The 16,351-nt window shown below is 30.6% G+C and overlaps 3 protein-coding genes across 3 annotated transcripts; 1 reads left to right on the top strand and 2 right to left on the bottom strand.

Annotated features, from left to right (window-relative positions):
• Positions 1 to 16: 16 nt before the first annotated feature.
• LOC111462364 (probable diphthine methyl ester synthase) lies at positions 17 to 2,403 on the top strand. Its single transcript, XM_023105895.1, has 6 exons — positions 17 to 349; positions 436 to 560; positions 825 to 1,054; positions 1,341 to 1,380; positions 1,464 to 1,555; positions 1,899 to 2,403. The coding sequence occupies exons 1-6, from the start codon at positions 200 to 202 to the stop codon at positions 2,120 to 2,122; spliced, it is 861 nt and encodes a 286-aa protein (XP_022961663.1). The 5' UTR covers positions 17 to 199; the 3' UTR covers positions 2,123 to 2,403.
• A 1,989-nt stretch (positions 2,404 to 4,392) lies between these two features.
• Positions 4,393 to 5,945, bottom strand: LOC111462366 (cytokinin riboside 5'-monophosphate phosphoribohydrolase LOG1-like). The gene is made up of 7 exons (XM_023105897.1): positions 5,732 to 5,945; positions 5,492 to 5,589; positions 5,376 to 5,406; positions 5,191 to 5,290; positions 4,998 to 5,068; positions 4,768 to 4,911; positions 4,393 to 4,610 (listed from the first exon to the last, which is right to left on the bottom strand). The coding sequence occupies exons 1-7, from the start codon at positions 5,885 to 5,887 to the stop codon at positions 4,518 to 4,520; spliced, it is 693 nt and encodes a 230-aa protein (XP_022961665.1). The 5' UTR covers positions 5,888 to 5,945; the 3' UTR covers positions 4,393 to 4,517.
• A 5,971-nt stretch (positions 5,946 to 11,916) lies between these two features.
• Positions 11,917 to 12,472, bottom strand: LOC111462673 (auxin-responsive protein SAUR50-like). Its single transcript, XM_023106357.1, has one exon. It carries the CDS (start codon positions 12,468 to 12,470, stop codon positions 12,135 to 12,137), a length of 336 nt encoding a protein of 111 aa, XP_022962125.1. The 5' UTR covers positions 12,471 to 12,472; the 3' UTR covers positions 11,917 to 12,134.
• Positions 12,473 to 16,351: the final 3,879 nt, after the last annotated feature.

Here is a 16,351-nt window from a genome sequence, read left to right as displayed (position 1 = left end):
AAAAAAAAAAAAAAAAAAAAAAAAAAAGAAAAGGGCTCTTCGGCTGAAACGTCGCCACTGTGTCGAGCAAACACGTTATACGAAGACTCCGGCAAAAGCAGTGGCGCCGTCGCGTGCGGAGGCTAGGGTTTTAGCAAGCGGTTAGATTTCGAGAGGATTTTAGGGTTTAAGCCGAGAGAGAGAGAGAGAGAGAAGAAGGATGTTGTTCATTATAGGATTAGGATTGGGAGACGAAAAGGACATCACTCTCAGAGGCTTAGAATGTGTGAGGAAATGCGAAAAGGTTTACATGGAAGCCTACACTTCTCTCTTATCCTTCGGTCTTGCTTCCGACGGTATTTCTTCTCTGGTACTCCTCTTCATTCCCTAATCTCCCACGCAAATTTCGTTTCTCTTCGTTTTTCTCTCTGTTTTTGAGCTTCAATTTTCCAACAGGAGAAGCTCTACGGAAAGACTATTACAGTTGCAGATCGGGAAATGGTGGAGGAGAAGGCCGATCAGATACTCTCCGAGGCTCGTACCTCTGATGTTGCTTTTCTGGTTGTTGGCGACGCTTTCGGGTACGAAATTTCCGTTCTAGTTTTTGTTATTGAATCTTGTATTTTTCTCACGGATTCACGATTCTGGATGATTCAAATGCCAAGATTATCACATATTAGAGAAAATTTTCATAAATTCGGGCTGTTTTTCATGCTTATATCAGGAAGAATTAAGAAATTATCATTCTTGATCCTAACTTCGGGAGAAAATTAATTTTATTTTGGCGATATTGAATTTATCTATAACAAAAAGAAAAATCTAGCTGATGATCTAATTGAATACAGAGCTACGACACACTCCGATCTGGTTGTTCGAGCAAAGAGTTTGGGGATTGAAGTCAGAGTGGTTTACAATGCATCTGTGATGAATGCAATTGGAATTTGTGGCTTGCAACTATATCGGTATGGGGAGACTGTTTCGATACCGTTTTTTACCGAAACGTGGAAACCGAGTAGCTTCTATGAGAAAATTCAGAAAAACCGTGGACTTGGTTTGCACACACTCTGCTTGTTAGGTAGGATTTTGTTAATCTTGTATTAGTTGCTCAAGAACTGCTAATCTAACTTATGCATCAGACTAAGATATTACAACTTTGACATAAAAAGTAGTGTTGAAGTTAAGGTAATCCCATGGAATTGTGATATATCGTGTTCTTTTAAAGGCATAACGTTTGTCTCATCCCGTCCTATGTCTGAGAATTCGTTAGTATTTTGTTTAGTGTTGAATTGTATGTTTGTCGATTAGTCCCGCGTCGTATATCTATTTCATTGACACGTCTGGTTAATATTATATTTCTCCAGATATACGAGTAAAGGAGCCATCGTTGGAGTCTTTATGCAGGTTTGTAACCGATCCCCAACGGCTTAGGTCGATTAACGTTACTTGCAATGCTTCCCATGTTCTGATTTACCTAAACTTTTCAGGGGAAGGAAAGAGTATGAACCACCTAGATTTATGTCTATAAACACAGCAATTGAGCAGCTCTTAGAGGTTGAGCAAATGGAAGGACAATCTGGTATAAACACATAAATGACCTGTAATTTTTTTGTTTAAGATTTTGTTTGCTCGGTCGAGATGGTATCGATGACTGAATCTACCTTCCATTCTGTAATCGCTGAACGAAATAACGTTCTTAAGCAAAGCTCGGAAAACCGGTGACTAGTATGGTTAGGCTCCAAGAATCAAGAGCTAACTTGATCGTCGGAGTTAACACCACACCGGTATTCCAAGCTTTGCTTAAGATCGTTTTTTCAGTTTTGTAGGTAACAGAAATGACGGTATATCGTTTCATCCACATCGTATGCATAGGTGACAAACGTTTGTGATTGATTGATTGATTGATTGATTTCATGTTGCAGTATACAATGACGACACGCTGTGTGTCGGATTTGCTCGTCTCGGAAGCGAAAGTCAGATGATTGTAGCGGGCACCATGAAGCAATTAAGAAGTATTGATTTCGGGTCGCCTCTACATTGCCTTGTGATTGTAGGAAAGACCCATCCTGTTGAAGAAGAAATGTTGGACTTTTATAAATCTGGAACCGAGAATCTCGAACAGGACGTCGTCAACGTAGCTGCTTAATTCTTATCTCAAGGCCAAAATGGATATGATCCTTCAAATTTCAGGTTCAAGGTTTCAGAGCCTAGTTGTACCATTACATTTTCAGAAGCTACAAAATCGGCTTATTTTCGGTTAAATTATCATTTTGATCCCTGTACTTTAGGTTAATTTTATTCTAGTCCTTGTAATTTTTAAAATTTGAACTTTAGCCTCTATACTTTTTATAAATCGAAGGCGGTCCCTTTCAAAGGATTTCGGAGCATTGTGGATGGATGGCCATTGGAATCAAATTTCTTGGTCTAAAAATGCTTAGTCTTTTCCATAAGATGATATTAGATACTCTGCTTTCACATGAACAAAACCCCCACCTCAAAGGGGAAATATTCTCTCTATTAAAGCTATTCATTTCCATTTGTGGCTCTCATTCATTGGCTTTTCAAATTGCCTAAAATTATTATTTTTTTTTTTTTGTAATTCTTAATTTTGTTATTAATTATTGGCTGTTATTTGTAATTTTATTTACTTCATTTTCCTTTTGTTAGTGTTGTTGATTAAGTGATCGAGGTCGAAGTTGTCGTATATTAGTTAATTTGATACACAATAAATAACTAGACAGAATCTCTTGACTAAGCGGTAAAACATATAAATTACTCATATCAATGTGTTAATAGTTTTAAATAAGGTTAATTATGAGTTGAACGCATAATCTAAAGACATTTTCGAAGTAAGGTGACATGTTCGTCTAGCATTTATTTTACCCATCACCAATAAATCAAGACAATTAAAACATTTTTATAATTTTTACCATAGTAAAAATATAGTCCATTTCAAGACAACATATCTATTTACCAACAAGATAATTGTCTTCTTACCCATAATCTAGGGTTTAGTAAGTAGAGTTGTGCACGGTGCATATCCATTTCCGTTTCCTATTTCATTCATTATCCTCGTAAAATTCTCTATTTATTTTTTTCTTCTAGAAATCGAGTTCTCTGCCGGATTTTCGATTTTTAAAAAACTAGGACTGCACGAGTCAAATGAACGAACGGAGTAAATAAAATGAAAAGAACGTGAGAAGCACGTGAGGTTATGAAGTGGGTGTGAAAAGTGGAGCTAAAACGACAGAGATGGTCAAACAACACTGCGGGATTTGGAAGGTTTTACGTTTTGATGTCCCAAAAGACTATTCTAATTTAGCGTTTGTTTCCTTTTGTGATGCAATCAGTTTTTTCTTTTAGCAAAAGTCATGCCCACGTGAACCTCTTTTTAGTACAATGTCTTTGTCCCAATAAAACAACTAACATCAATCCATTCTAACCTATTGTAACCAATTGAAATTATATCCTCTTCCACACTCACTCCCACTCGTGTCCTTTTCTAACCCTTTTTCCTACCCTCCACGCTACCTGTCGTCTCGAGTTTCAATAATTCGTTCTACTAAATCCGAGTCACGACGCCATGCTGTTCTTGTTCATGTACGATGGAACTCTGTCGATTGTCACATCGTTCTTCAATACGTGTTCGCCTAAAAAAAGGGTAAATATGTCTTTTGTTTCTTAAAAAAAATGTAAGTACTAAAATCTGATTTCTAACCTATTTCGATATTTTTCGCATCTCGATTCAATAATTTAGGGTTTTGGAGGAGAGCCTTGACATTTTCATATTTTCTCACATAAAGTGAGAAGCTAAAAGTCCAATAAATACGGCGAAAGTGGACAATATTTACTAGCGGTAAACTTTGATAAACTTTGACTGTTATAAATGGTATTAGAACCAGACACCGGACGGTGTGTCAGCAAGGACACTGACCCCCATGTAGGGTGGATTGGAAGATCCTACCTCGATTGGAGAGGGGAACGAAAAATTCCTTGTAAGGGTGTGGAAACTTCTCCCTAACAGACACGTTTTAAAACTATGAAATTAATAATTGACCGTCGAAGGGAAAAAACCTAACGGAGCAAAAACACACATGAAATGAGAAAGAAGAAGACTAGTTCGATTTAATATCAATTCGATCTTATCTGACCAGTTCATCTCTCGATTTTGAACCAACCATAATTAATCCAAATTAAATTAATAAAAAATTCCCACTAGTTTTTGCTTTATTTACTCTTTTCTTTTTCTCTCCTTTTTTTAATTTAATTAAAAAAAATATTGAAAGCTACCTTCAAAGACCCATCAATTCCATTGAACAGTCAAAATATACAACACTATAATTTATAAATATAGTTATTAATTTAATATATCATGTGAAAAAAATGCTACAATATAATTGCTTACATAACTCACTATTGACCTAATCAGCTTCCTATCAAACAAATCAATTGGCAATTTTTTTTTTACAGATATTACGAACCAATACTACGACCATAATTCGATCTATAATGATTAATCTATACATATACTGTCATTAAGGTCAACGAGAAATGTCTGACTTTATTGTATAACCGAGTTGTTGATCCATTTCCCAGCTCAGTTTCGCTACGCTAGAATGCTTCGGGACATACTCCTGTTCACCAATGAAAATTGATAGATATAATTACATGATTGAATTGGACCCTAAAAAACGATTATTAAAAAAAGTTTCGATATTAACTTTGACTTTTTATGAATATTTTTAAATCATTCCAAACTCAAAATTATTATAATAGATTAGTGGATTGTACCTCTAGCTTGGAGATGAGCTCATGGGCAGTTTGGGCAGAAACGATGATGCTACGGGCAGCTGGTGACACGAAGCCTTCGTCAACTGCTTTGTCAATGAACGACAAGAGCGAGTTGTAATACCCATCCACGTTCAGCAACCCTACCTGTAATATTTATTTATTTATTTTAATTAAATTAAAGCTTTTATTTACTTATCTTTAAATTATTTAATTAATTTATTTATTTGTACCGGCTTTTCATGGATGCCCAATTGAGCCCAAGTGATGACTTCCAACAGTTCCTCCAGTGTTCCGTAGCCACCTGTCAGTGAAAAAATGTTAAATAATTTCCTATGTAAATTAAAAATTGTATTAATAAAGTCCAATTTTTGTAAAAAGAAAAAAATTAGGGGCGAAAATGTAAATAGGAAGAAATAGAAGTACCAGGCAAGGCAATAAATGCATCCGCTTGACGCGCCATCTCAGCTTTGCGTTGGTGCATTCCAGATACAGCTCTCACTTCTCCAATTGTCTCTCCAGTGATCTGAAAGAAAAATACATATAAATAAATAATTAATTAATTACATTTTTTTTTTTAACAAAAAATTAAATAAATAAATTTTAATTACCTCTCTTGGCATCAGAGATTTTGGGATCACTCTGCAATAAAACAAACCCAAATTGAATAAAACTAAGAGAGAAAGAGAGAGAGATGGGAGAGAAGATGAGAGAGAACCAATGATACCCTAACACGTGGCGTCCGCCGTCGTAGACGGCTTGGGAAACCAAGCCCATAAGCCCAATGCTTCCTCCGCCATAAACAAGGTCAATGTTCCTTTCGACCTGCGATTTCAATTTCACACGTGTGAACTTCGAAATTCAAACTTCAGATTTTTTGATTTGTTCATCTTTCTTCTCTGATTGTTTCTAAATTTCGAAGAATTAAAGAAAGAAATTAAAAAAAAAAAAAAAAAAATTAAAATACCAGTTGCTTTCCGAGTTGAATTGCGGCAATTTGATAGCTCGGATTCTTCCCGGAGCTGCTGCCGCAGAACACGCAGATACGACGGAACCTCGATTCCACCTCCGCCTCAACCGCCGCCGTACGGTGTATCTCTGCCTCTCGCCGCTCCGCTTCCATTTTTCTTATTTTTGCAAAATTATTAAGAGAAAAGAGAGAGAGAAAGAAGAGACGGTGTGGGTGCAGGGAGAAATGGTGGGTGGAAAAGGCCCATTTTTATATCCCAAAAAGGTGACGAGTTTCAAGGCCCACCACTCAAATTCTCCTCTATTTCTCGTTTCGTGATATATCGTATTTATAGTTTATAATAATTATTATTTTCTTGCCTATTGTGAATGAACCTAGCAAATAATATATGAAGCAAACTATATAATAAAACAAATAATTAAGAGCGTTATGCGTGGGGGAGTTTAATACATTAGATTACATCAAATATTTGCTATTCACACCTACATTATTAATTCATACAAATTAGCTTTTATTCTTGTCATATCGTACTTTAGCCGTATATAGTGAAGAGAAAGTGGATAATTAAATAATATTTAAATAATTCGATTTATAATTTTAGGTCACGGGTCTCTATTTCCAAATTTTTGTGAAATCAACTTTTTATTTTAATTAATTTTCTTTATTATTGCATTTTGAGAAAGAGTGGCAATCATTGGTTATTTATTATCTAATGATTATTTAGTGCGATTTTGAAAATTAAAAAAAAAAATATTCTTCAAATTCCTTTAATTAATTTTAAAATTTAGTGCGATTTTAATTAATTTTTATTGAAATTAGTTCAATGATAATAATATGATTAAAATTATAAAAATTAAAATTGAACCAGCCACCCAAATATTATTTTAATTTAATTATTAATTTATTGTTATGTACATTTAAAACAAATGAAATTGAAATTAATTTATAACTTTTTAATTTTTTAATAAAATATATAAAATGATAAAATATTAGTAAGTCTAACATATAAATTATATAGCAAAAACAATTTGAAGGGAAGGTTCCAAGAAAGGCACCTCATAAACAGGTCAAAGGCAATCCTTTTCAAAGAGTTTTCAAGAAGAATTGAGGAAGAAAACGACGCCGTACGCTCCATACAGCCCCCACGTGGCCTCTCCTCCAGAGGTTCCCTTATGCTTCAAAATTCCTCAATTTGGCCCACGTAAAAGCTTCTTGGAAAACATTATAAATTCATACATTTATTATATACCAAATTTATTGCATCTATTTAATTTTTAATTTTTAAATAATTATTAGATATAGAATTGAAGTTCAATAATCTAAAATATATAAATTAAAATTTTAAAAACAAAGTTTAAGCCTAAAATTATAATTAAATTTTATTTTTTTGAACTTTTAAAATGAAAAATTAATAAAATATTATTTTTAAGGAGCTAAGTATCATGGTCATGTTTGTCTAGAACGTATTGTCCATAGCATGCCAGTGACTTGACTCATCCACATTTTTTAAAACAATTTCTCTCGAAACGTGGCTCGAGGCTTGACCATACGTTAGAATTGTCCGTAAAATTTGATTTTTTACCTGACTAGCTTGCAATTGCTAGTTCACTGTAAAAAAAAACGATACAAGATTTTAATTAGATCTTAACACATTACCATAAAAAATTTTAGATTTGATTTAATTTAAGGAGTGAGAATATCTTTAGGCACAAAATTTAAAGGTTCACAAGATTAGAAAAAAACAATTATTTATAGCTTTTGAAATTATTGTATATAAAATAATGAATATCATATAATATTTGTATGTTTGTTAGAAAGTCATCCATATCAACGGCCAAAATTCCACTTATCCAACGGTGTGAATCGTGCAAATCGAATATATTAGATCGTCACATTCCACAGTCAACTAAAAGTCTAAAAACTTTATTTATTATTTTTTAAAATTTTGATGAAATGTTGTCGTGATCAAATCCCTAATTAATTTTTAATTTTAAATTTTTAAAAACATTTTTTTATGGGCAAAGACTCCAAGAAGTTGTGGGCAAATAGATTCTTGCGGGATTTTAGCCTATTTTATCGTAGATTATATTCTGGTTTCTATTGGTCGTCGTTTTATTCTATTACTCTTACATTTTTTTTTTCCTTATTTTTTTTTAGAAAATGATTTTTCTTTTCCTAATTTAATCAAATTATTGACTATCAAAATAACAATAATAAATACCTTATTTATCAAAATTATGCCCAAATTACTATTTTATTTGGAATTAATGAAATGTTTAATGATTGTCTTAATTAGTTTAATTGTAACCTAAATATATGTGTAAAAATGATAAAAAGTAACAAATTGCAAAAGATTTGATTCTTGAATCGGAATAATTAATATCAAAACTATATAATATATGATATTAAATATGATCACGTAGAACATGTTTGCATTTTTGGAGGTATGGGTTGGCACTGGGGAACATTCAAGTTGATTTTTTAAAATAATAATAATAATAATGCCAAAACAAGCTACGTAATCCAAATTATTAATTTCAATATCTAAGTTTCATAAATTAATGATTAGTTCAGATCCCTCTTGTGACTATATTATTCAATTACATTATCTTTCAAATTTTCTTTATTATATCTAAATTTTATTTTATGCAAATTATAATTAATATTAGTTTTTGCCGCACATTAAATAACTATAATTAATATTTTTACCTTTTTTATTTTTCATTGAGAACCTTTTAAAAAATATACGGAGACAAAAAAAAATAGTGAAACTTTCGGGTCTCAAGAAATGACAGATCTATTCACTGCATTAATAACCCGAGTTAGGAGGCAAATTCTTTGTGTACACATATCCTTAAGCCAAAATGATAAATGGTTGGAGCGAGGAAAAGTTCCCTTTTTATGTGTTCTTTTCCTTGGCCTCTCGTGTCTGATTTATGGATCCAATAAAATTTATAAAAATATGAAATCGAGTTGAAAGAATCTTTTTTTTATATATATATATATATATATATATATATATATATATATATATATATATATAATTATTTTGTTTAGATTTTGGAATATAAAAAATGGGATGGGATGTGCTTGAAATTAGTTTATAATTAAATTAATATGCTGAAGTCAACACCAATCTTTGTTTGGATGTGTGTCGTACATGGCCCATGAAATGCCAATCTCAACTACATTTTCATATCCAAAATATAAAGTTTAATATTCACATCTTAGTTGTACACAAGAATTTCATGGCTGACGTGAAGCTTTTAAACCTTATCTATTTCACACCCAAACCTACCCGAAATAAGAAAAGCCTATGTCATTCATACTCTCGAATACATTAGGTGGTTCATAATTTAGTCTAAAGTGTATAACTTTAACCGACCAAGTTATCATGTTAAGTTTGAATATCTACTTCCATGTTAAACTTAAAAAAAAAAAAAAAAAAAAAAAAAAAACCTCGAATTTTCTAATTTTTTGAATTCTCTTCTTACCGATGAAATCAGACCCAAAATAGACTAGGGTTGTAAGACCAACCTAAAGGAAATCCATGAGTTTTGGGTGACTAGGCCTGCTCGAAATTCATTAGGCTTGAAACTCCATTTCAATGGTCTCACCTACACTCGCCGAACCAAACCGAATCTAGTTCGATTAAATATGGTACACACCTTCCTGAAATTCTAGACCCAAAGTATATGGTTGATTCGTATATGAACCGCTTTATTTTTATAATTTTTATTATCCACATAAACTATAATAACAATATAAGTATCTATATTGGGCCATCCTGAATACCCACGCAAAGTGGGCTAACATAATGGGCCAAGAAACCCATTGAGTAAATGGGCCGTATGCTTAGGCCCGTTAGTTGCAGTATTCATCGGCCCAACAAAATGATGGATTTAAAAAGGAGTTTGGTAAAATTACTCATTTTTTTAACGTACCCGACAACTATATTTTTGACCCAAATCTCGAACTATTTTTCCAAATTAGATTTTATTTATTTAATTTAATATCTCTATTTTATTTTTATATAATTAAAAAGAAATTAATTGTAAAATTCGACTTAAAATTTAATTATAAATTAATTAGAGTTTCATTTTTTTTATTTATTTATTTTGGTGGGTGGACAAAATTATGAGTTCAAACGTTTTGGATAATGGAAAATCCAGTCGGTGAGGGAACAGATAACCTGAATATTCAATTCATTTAATTTTGTCAATAAAAAGAAATTTAAAAAATTAAATGTTAGGTTGAAAATTTGGGCGGTTTATTTCTGAGGAAGGGCGGTTGGACCATTGAAATATTGTCTGTTTTGGGCCGAACCAATCCCGCACTAATGGGCCCATTTGAAGAATTTAATTTTCGTATTCAAATTAATTAATTATTATTTTTTTTTTTGGAATTTGAAAACGTGCAATTTTCTCATATATTCTATGCCCTTAATTTTTAATTTTGATAGAATTTATTATATTAATAATAAGACCATATTTTCAAGACAAATAAAGTCAATTAATAATAAAAAAAAATACAATAAGATAAATTTTAATTTCACTTGAATTTTTTTAATTGGGGGAGATTATATTTTGATGAATAATCGTGTATAATTTTTAAAAATTAATTTTATAATCGGCACCGATCGTCAACCGTCAATGATAACAAGATTCTACCTTTGTTGGAGAGAAGAACAAAACATTATTTATAAGGGTGTGAAAACTTTTTACAGATATCAAAAGCTCGAGAGAAAGCTCATAAGGGAAAACTTATCTGTACGTGGGCTTGAACGGTTACAAATGGTATAAGAGTCCGACACCGGGCGGTGTGCCAATAAGAATGTTGGGCCCCCAAAGAGGGTGAATTATGAGATCTCATTTTCACTGACAATAAAAACAAAACATTCCTTGCAAAGAATTAGAAATCTTTCCAATAAAAAAAATAGAGCTAAAATTAGGGATAGGGTAGGGTTCATATAGTGCCCTAAATAACGTGGGTCAGTTTAATTTAAGAAGGGGATGTTTGGGCAGCCCCACACGCAAGACACAATTAATTAATTTCAAGTGATTAATTACACCTTAATTTGACATTGTAACCACCTTTTAATTTTGGGCACATCAAATTTTTATCCTCGTTTATTTAAATATTTATATTTAATTCAATTCACGTCATATTTCAATCTTTTAAATCGACTAATGATAAATTTGAGCTCTTTTTATGACGTGAAATATTTAAATAAAATAAATATTTAGTCACTTTCTTAAAGTACTTTCTATCGAACACTTTTTCTAATTTCACTCAATGCACGTTTGTGACAAAAAAAAAATAATATAGCTAAACTAGCTATATTTATACATTACCCCTATAAAATCATATATCACTACGATCTATTTTTAATTTATATGTTAATTTTTTGCGTTTTAAAAATAATTTTAAATAGAAATATATGAGTTTAAAAATCAAGTATTTAAAAATATTTATACATACTAAAAATGTATTATAATGAAATATTTTTTAAAATAAATGACAAAAAATTAAAAGTTAAATTTATTTTTTTTACTAGCTCAAAAAATAAACTATTTTTGTTAGAGAAATATATTAATCTAAGTATTATCATTGTCAGCTTTATTGTCTCCAATCTAAATGAAGAGAGAGAGAGGACATAGACAACTGGTGAAGCGCGTGAGCCACTCTGTGTAGATCGTACGGATGTTTTAAATAAATATTTTTAAAATTTTTATTTTTATTATATTCTAGCTTCTCCTTCTTCACTTCACTTAAACCTAATCCAATTATTTCCCCTTAATTATATGCATTAATCATAATCTTCTTTGCATTTTTTGTTCTTATTATTTATTTAATTCCATATTCCAATTCTAATTATATATAATTTATTAAATATTTTGATGTTCGAATAAAAAAATTTAACAAACATATCTGATATAAAAATAAAATGATTACATTAACTGTACTATTATACTCAAATTTTATTATTTTAGTATAATATTGTTGCCAAACAAAGCTAATCTTTTTGGTCGTTTATGAAAAAGGACCAACCAAGACCAAATCAATTCCCAAATTTTTAAACTAAAAAAGAAATTGATATAAACTAAGAGAACAAAAAAAAAAAACTTCATTATAATTTATGAAATAAGAAAAAAAAAAAAAAAGACAAATTTTGTACCGTATGTTTGAGAGAATTCTAGCTAAAATCTCTCGGAATTAAAATCGTCAGCTACATTCTTCTGATCTCTTCGAATAATTTCTCGAGTACAGTTTCGGTGTGTATTAGTAACTGGAAACAGCTACTCGAGAGGGAGAGAGAGAGAGAGATTTGGGTATCTATAACGCTAAATACCTCGATGACTGTTAGATTCGATTCAATTTAGTTCGATTCAACTCGGGTTTATCGGAGCATGGAAGTAAGGGACTGAAAGACCTGTTCCTCGCAAGGGATAGTAAGGCCCATATGGTGACTGAACCCAAACTCCTCCTCAGCCAATTGGAGAAGAATTTGAAACTCAGGCGACGTCAAGACCGTGAGCGGCACGATGTAGCGGCTCCTATTCTCACTCACATACACCACAAAATGCCCCTTCGGCACATCCACCGGAATCTCCCCTGCACCGGCACCGGCACCGCCGCCGCCGCCGCCAACGCCGCCGCATTGCAGCTGATTGTTCTTGTTCTTATTGCTCCTCAAACCTGAGCAACGCTTCATAATTTGCTTCACCACCGCCATGGATAAATGAAATGGAATGAGTGAAGGGTTTGGGGAAATGGGGTTCGATATTTATGGGGGAGAAGACTCGGAGGTAACAAAATCATGTGGGGTTGTGGAGGAGGAAGCAAAGGACAGGCCATATGTGTACGATGGTGGGACCCACTTTTTCCTTTTAAAAAAAAAATTAATTATTTATTTTATATTATCATAGCTTCCAACACGTATTCCTTTTCATTCTTTTATTATTTTATTATTAATGTTACAACCGTATATTCATTATTTTAATCATATAGATTCCAATTTTGTAAAAATTTTATATAAATTATTCCATACATTATTATTAAAATGGTTTGTGATTATAATATATGATCGGATTGGTTAAATTTTTGTATTATGTGAATTACATGTTATCTAAAATTTAGATTTTTTTTAAAGAAAATTTGTTATTATTTCAATATTTTTTATTTTAATAAATGAATAATTGGGGGTCTAAAATGTTTCAATTTCAATCTTATATTTTTATTTTAATATGTAAAATACTCCAAAACCTTACTAAATTCTATGTTTGGTCCCTACAAAATAAATGTTAGGCCTAATTTATTGAAAAAACATGTGATGTAATTATATTCATCGATCTACATGTGTCATATGTCTCATATCCATATAAGGACTATTTGTAAATTCCATAAAATTTTGAGGTTGAAATGCAAAATTCAAAACATTAATAGACTCAAAAACAAAAATTAGATAAAAGTTAAGGACCAATGTGAAATAACTCCCAAAAAAATCTTTAATTATTTGGGTCCCAACTATTTTTTTTTTAATTTTATTTTTCATGAGAGTTAATTATTATTCTTATTTAATTATTAGTTTATAGGTCCATTTTGTTTTAATTTTATTTTTCATTAAAAAAAAGGGAGGATGTTGTAATTAGAAATAATAATAGAGATTTTGAATAAGCTTTGATTAATGGATAGTGACATTAATGGAAATTTTAAAATGTAAATTCATTCATTATATATATATATATATAAAGGACAAAAATAATAATAATCCTAATATTTCGTGAAAATATGATATTTTTTAATATAATTCACTATTTTAGGGTTTTGCAATAAATAAATAAATAAATAAATATATATATATATATATAAGACACACGAAAATGACTGTTCCTTTCTCATGGCTACAAACCAAAACATTATCCACAACGATGTCTTTAATGAATCCTTCCATTATCTTTGCTTCGGGGGTGTTTTTTACATTCATGAATCAAATATTCAAATTAATTAATGTAAATTCGAAAATTATAGGAAATGTTAATTCTTTTGATGTAAACGATGTTGACAAATGCTTATGTTTTTTTTTGAAGTCAACCCTTTCTTTAAATCCTTTGGAAGTTGTTTCCACTTTATGTTACAAGTGTGATCGTATTTAACTTATAAATGTATATAGACTATGTTCTTTGATATCATTAATATCATCAAAGTGATAATATGAACACAATATTGATCTCTTTTTGTTTTTAATTTAAAAAAATTGGTAATCATTTCCTTCGTTAGGTAATTATCTACCCAAATAAAAGTTTACGTTCATGTTGACTTTTAAGCTAAAGTCAAAAACTCGACCGTAAAAAGAGCAATGAAAATAGATTATTGAGCCAAAAGATGGTTTTTGTGTAGTTTTTTTTTAGGGTTTAGGGTACGAGCTTATATTGAGTTGAAATAAATTAAACCGAGTCGAGCGTTTTATTTGGAATCAAAGGAGTCGATTTGGTACGTAAATGTCATCATACGTAAGTTGAATTGAACTGGCTTAGTGGGATATTGGAATGTTTCTATCGAGTAGACGTGTCTAATGACTGATACATAATGTCATTCATAATAGTCGTTTCATAACCGTATGAACATGTAGATGGATGGGACTTATCCAAACGTTAATATGAACGCAAATATTATTTTTTATTATATTTATAATGTCGAATATTATTAGTATAGATGTAATAAATATAGATATATAAGAAAATTGGTTAATAGTGTGACATTGACATGAAAATACATAATCTTAGGTTATAATAATAAAGGAGTAGGTTTTTTTTTTTAATGATTATTTCAAAATTTAATTTTAATTTTTTGTTTATGGTATCCAGCTGGCATGAAATATAAATAATTAGAATGAAAAGAAAAAACCAAAGTGAAAATTGAAGGTTCCAAGAAGCACGTGCCGGCAGTATGGTCCCACCGGTGCTCACTCTCATGGATAATTTGACTTTCTATATTTTATTAAAAACAAGTAAGCGTGTTATCTTTCTCTCTCTTCCCTACATAAAAGTGTTAATTATATTCATCAAATTTAAAATTTTAAAATTGTAATGAATATTTGAATTTTTAAGTTTACAATAAATTTCATCAAATTAAAAAAAAAAAAAAAAAACTCAATTTTTAATTTTTAATTATAAATCTTTAATATATTTGATACATTGAACGACCAAATCTGAAGCTTAGTTTAGAGATTTCGTTCTATGGAGAAAGATTATTTTTACTTAATACGTGATCGGTCAAGTTTGGTGATTGCTCCCTTCGATCCGATGTGGGCATTTAAAATAATAATAATCATAATAATAATAAATAAATAAATAACATATAGAATTCTATTTTTCAATTTTTAAATATAATATTTTTAAGTTGCTAATATTTAGTATGAATGCCTTGTCAGCATTTGACCACGTAGTCACATTCAAACCTAAGTACGATCTCGTTCGGATTTGTCTACGTGTCAAATTCTTATTTGACTAATTATTCTTTCTTTTTTGTTCCTCAAAAGCTTATTTGACTAAATTGTATTTCATATTGAATATAATAAACAAGCTCATAATTTTCAACAATAATAATTATAATGATTTGAAACACATTGGTCCATTAGAAATAATAATAATAATAATATCATTAATAAACTCTTTTAAAAAAAAACTAAAAAAGATAGAGATTTATCCAACCATTTAGGGTAAATTAAGTTTAAATAAATAAAAAAGTTAGATTGAGTTGAAATAAACAATTAATTTTAAAAATTACATTTTGGGCATATATATATATATATATAATTGTTTAATTTTATAATCAATTTTTTTTTATTGTTTATTCTCCAATAATCCTTAAATATATATTAAAATTGAATTATAAATCTTAATTAAATGTTTAAAAATAAATAAAGAGATATTTTATTGGCAAATATTTATTTTTATTAAAATAAAAAATTTAAATAAATGACAAACAACTCGAACCAACTCAATCTAAGAAATTTATGGATGGGTTAAGTTAGATTAAGTTTATTATTTAATAAAAATTGTTTGAGCTGAAAAATTTACGACTCGAATAATGGGATTTGGTGTAGAAAATGTCTCTACTCAATCCACGAACACCCCACCTCTACAAAGTGTGGGGGCAAACGACATGAGGTAACGAGGGCAGTGTGAATATCTATACTCTTCCACGCTGCATATGCTTCCTGCAGAAATTACTGTAGCATGTGCTTCTACATTAATAAATCTCCATTAAAAAAAAAACAGAAAATAGAATGATTGAAATGGAAGGACAATTTGGTCACAGTGGTAAAAAAGAAAGGCGTGTCCTGTGAAGGAGATGAATTGTTAACAAGACGCGGGAAGGGTAGAAAGTCATATATGCCCCTGCCCCTCACACAAAGGGCGGTGACTTTCTTATATAATTAAATATAAATTTTATTGCCGAACGACAGGTCGGATCCGAGTTGGAAGTGTGGACTTTGCCAGCTAGGCTATTCCCATCCCCATGCACGTACTATTTCCTACGCCGTCAGTTTGTATAATTTCTCAATATTTTAAAATTTTGATTTTTATATAATAAGTTAATTTTAGGATATGT

Source organism: Cucurbita moschata, unplaced genomic scaffold (assembly GCF_002738365.1).
Source record: "Cucurbita moschata cultivar Rifu unplaced genomic scaffold, Cmos_1.0 Cmo_Scf00027, whole genome shotgun sequence".
NCBI classification, from domain to species: domain Eukaryota; kingdom Viridiplantae; phylum Streptophyta; class Magnoliopsida; order Cucurbitales; family Cucurbitaceae; genus Cucurbita; species Cucurbita moschata.
Note: the sequence above shows the minus strand (reverse complement) of the source record. Positions and strands in the feature narration are given on the sequence as shown.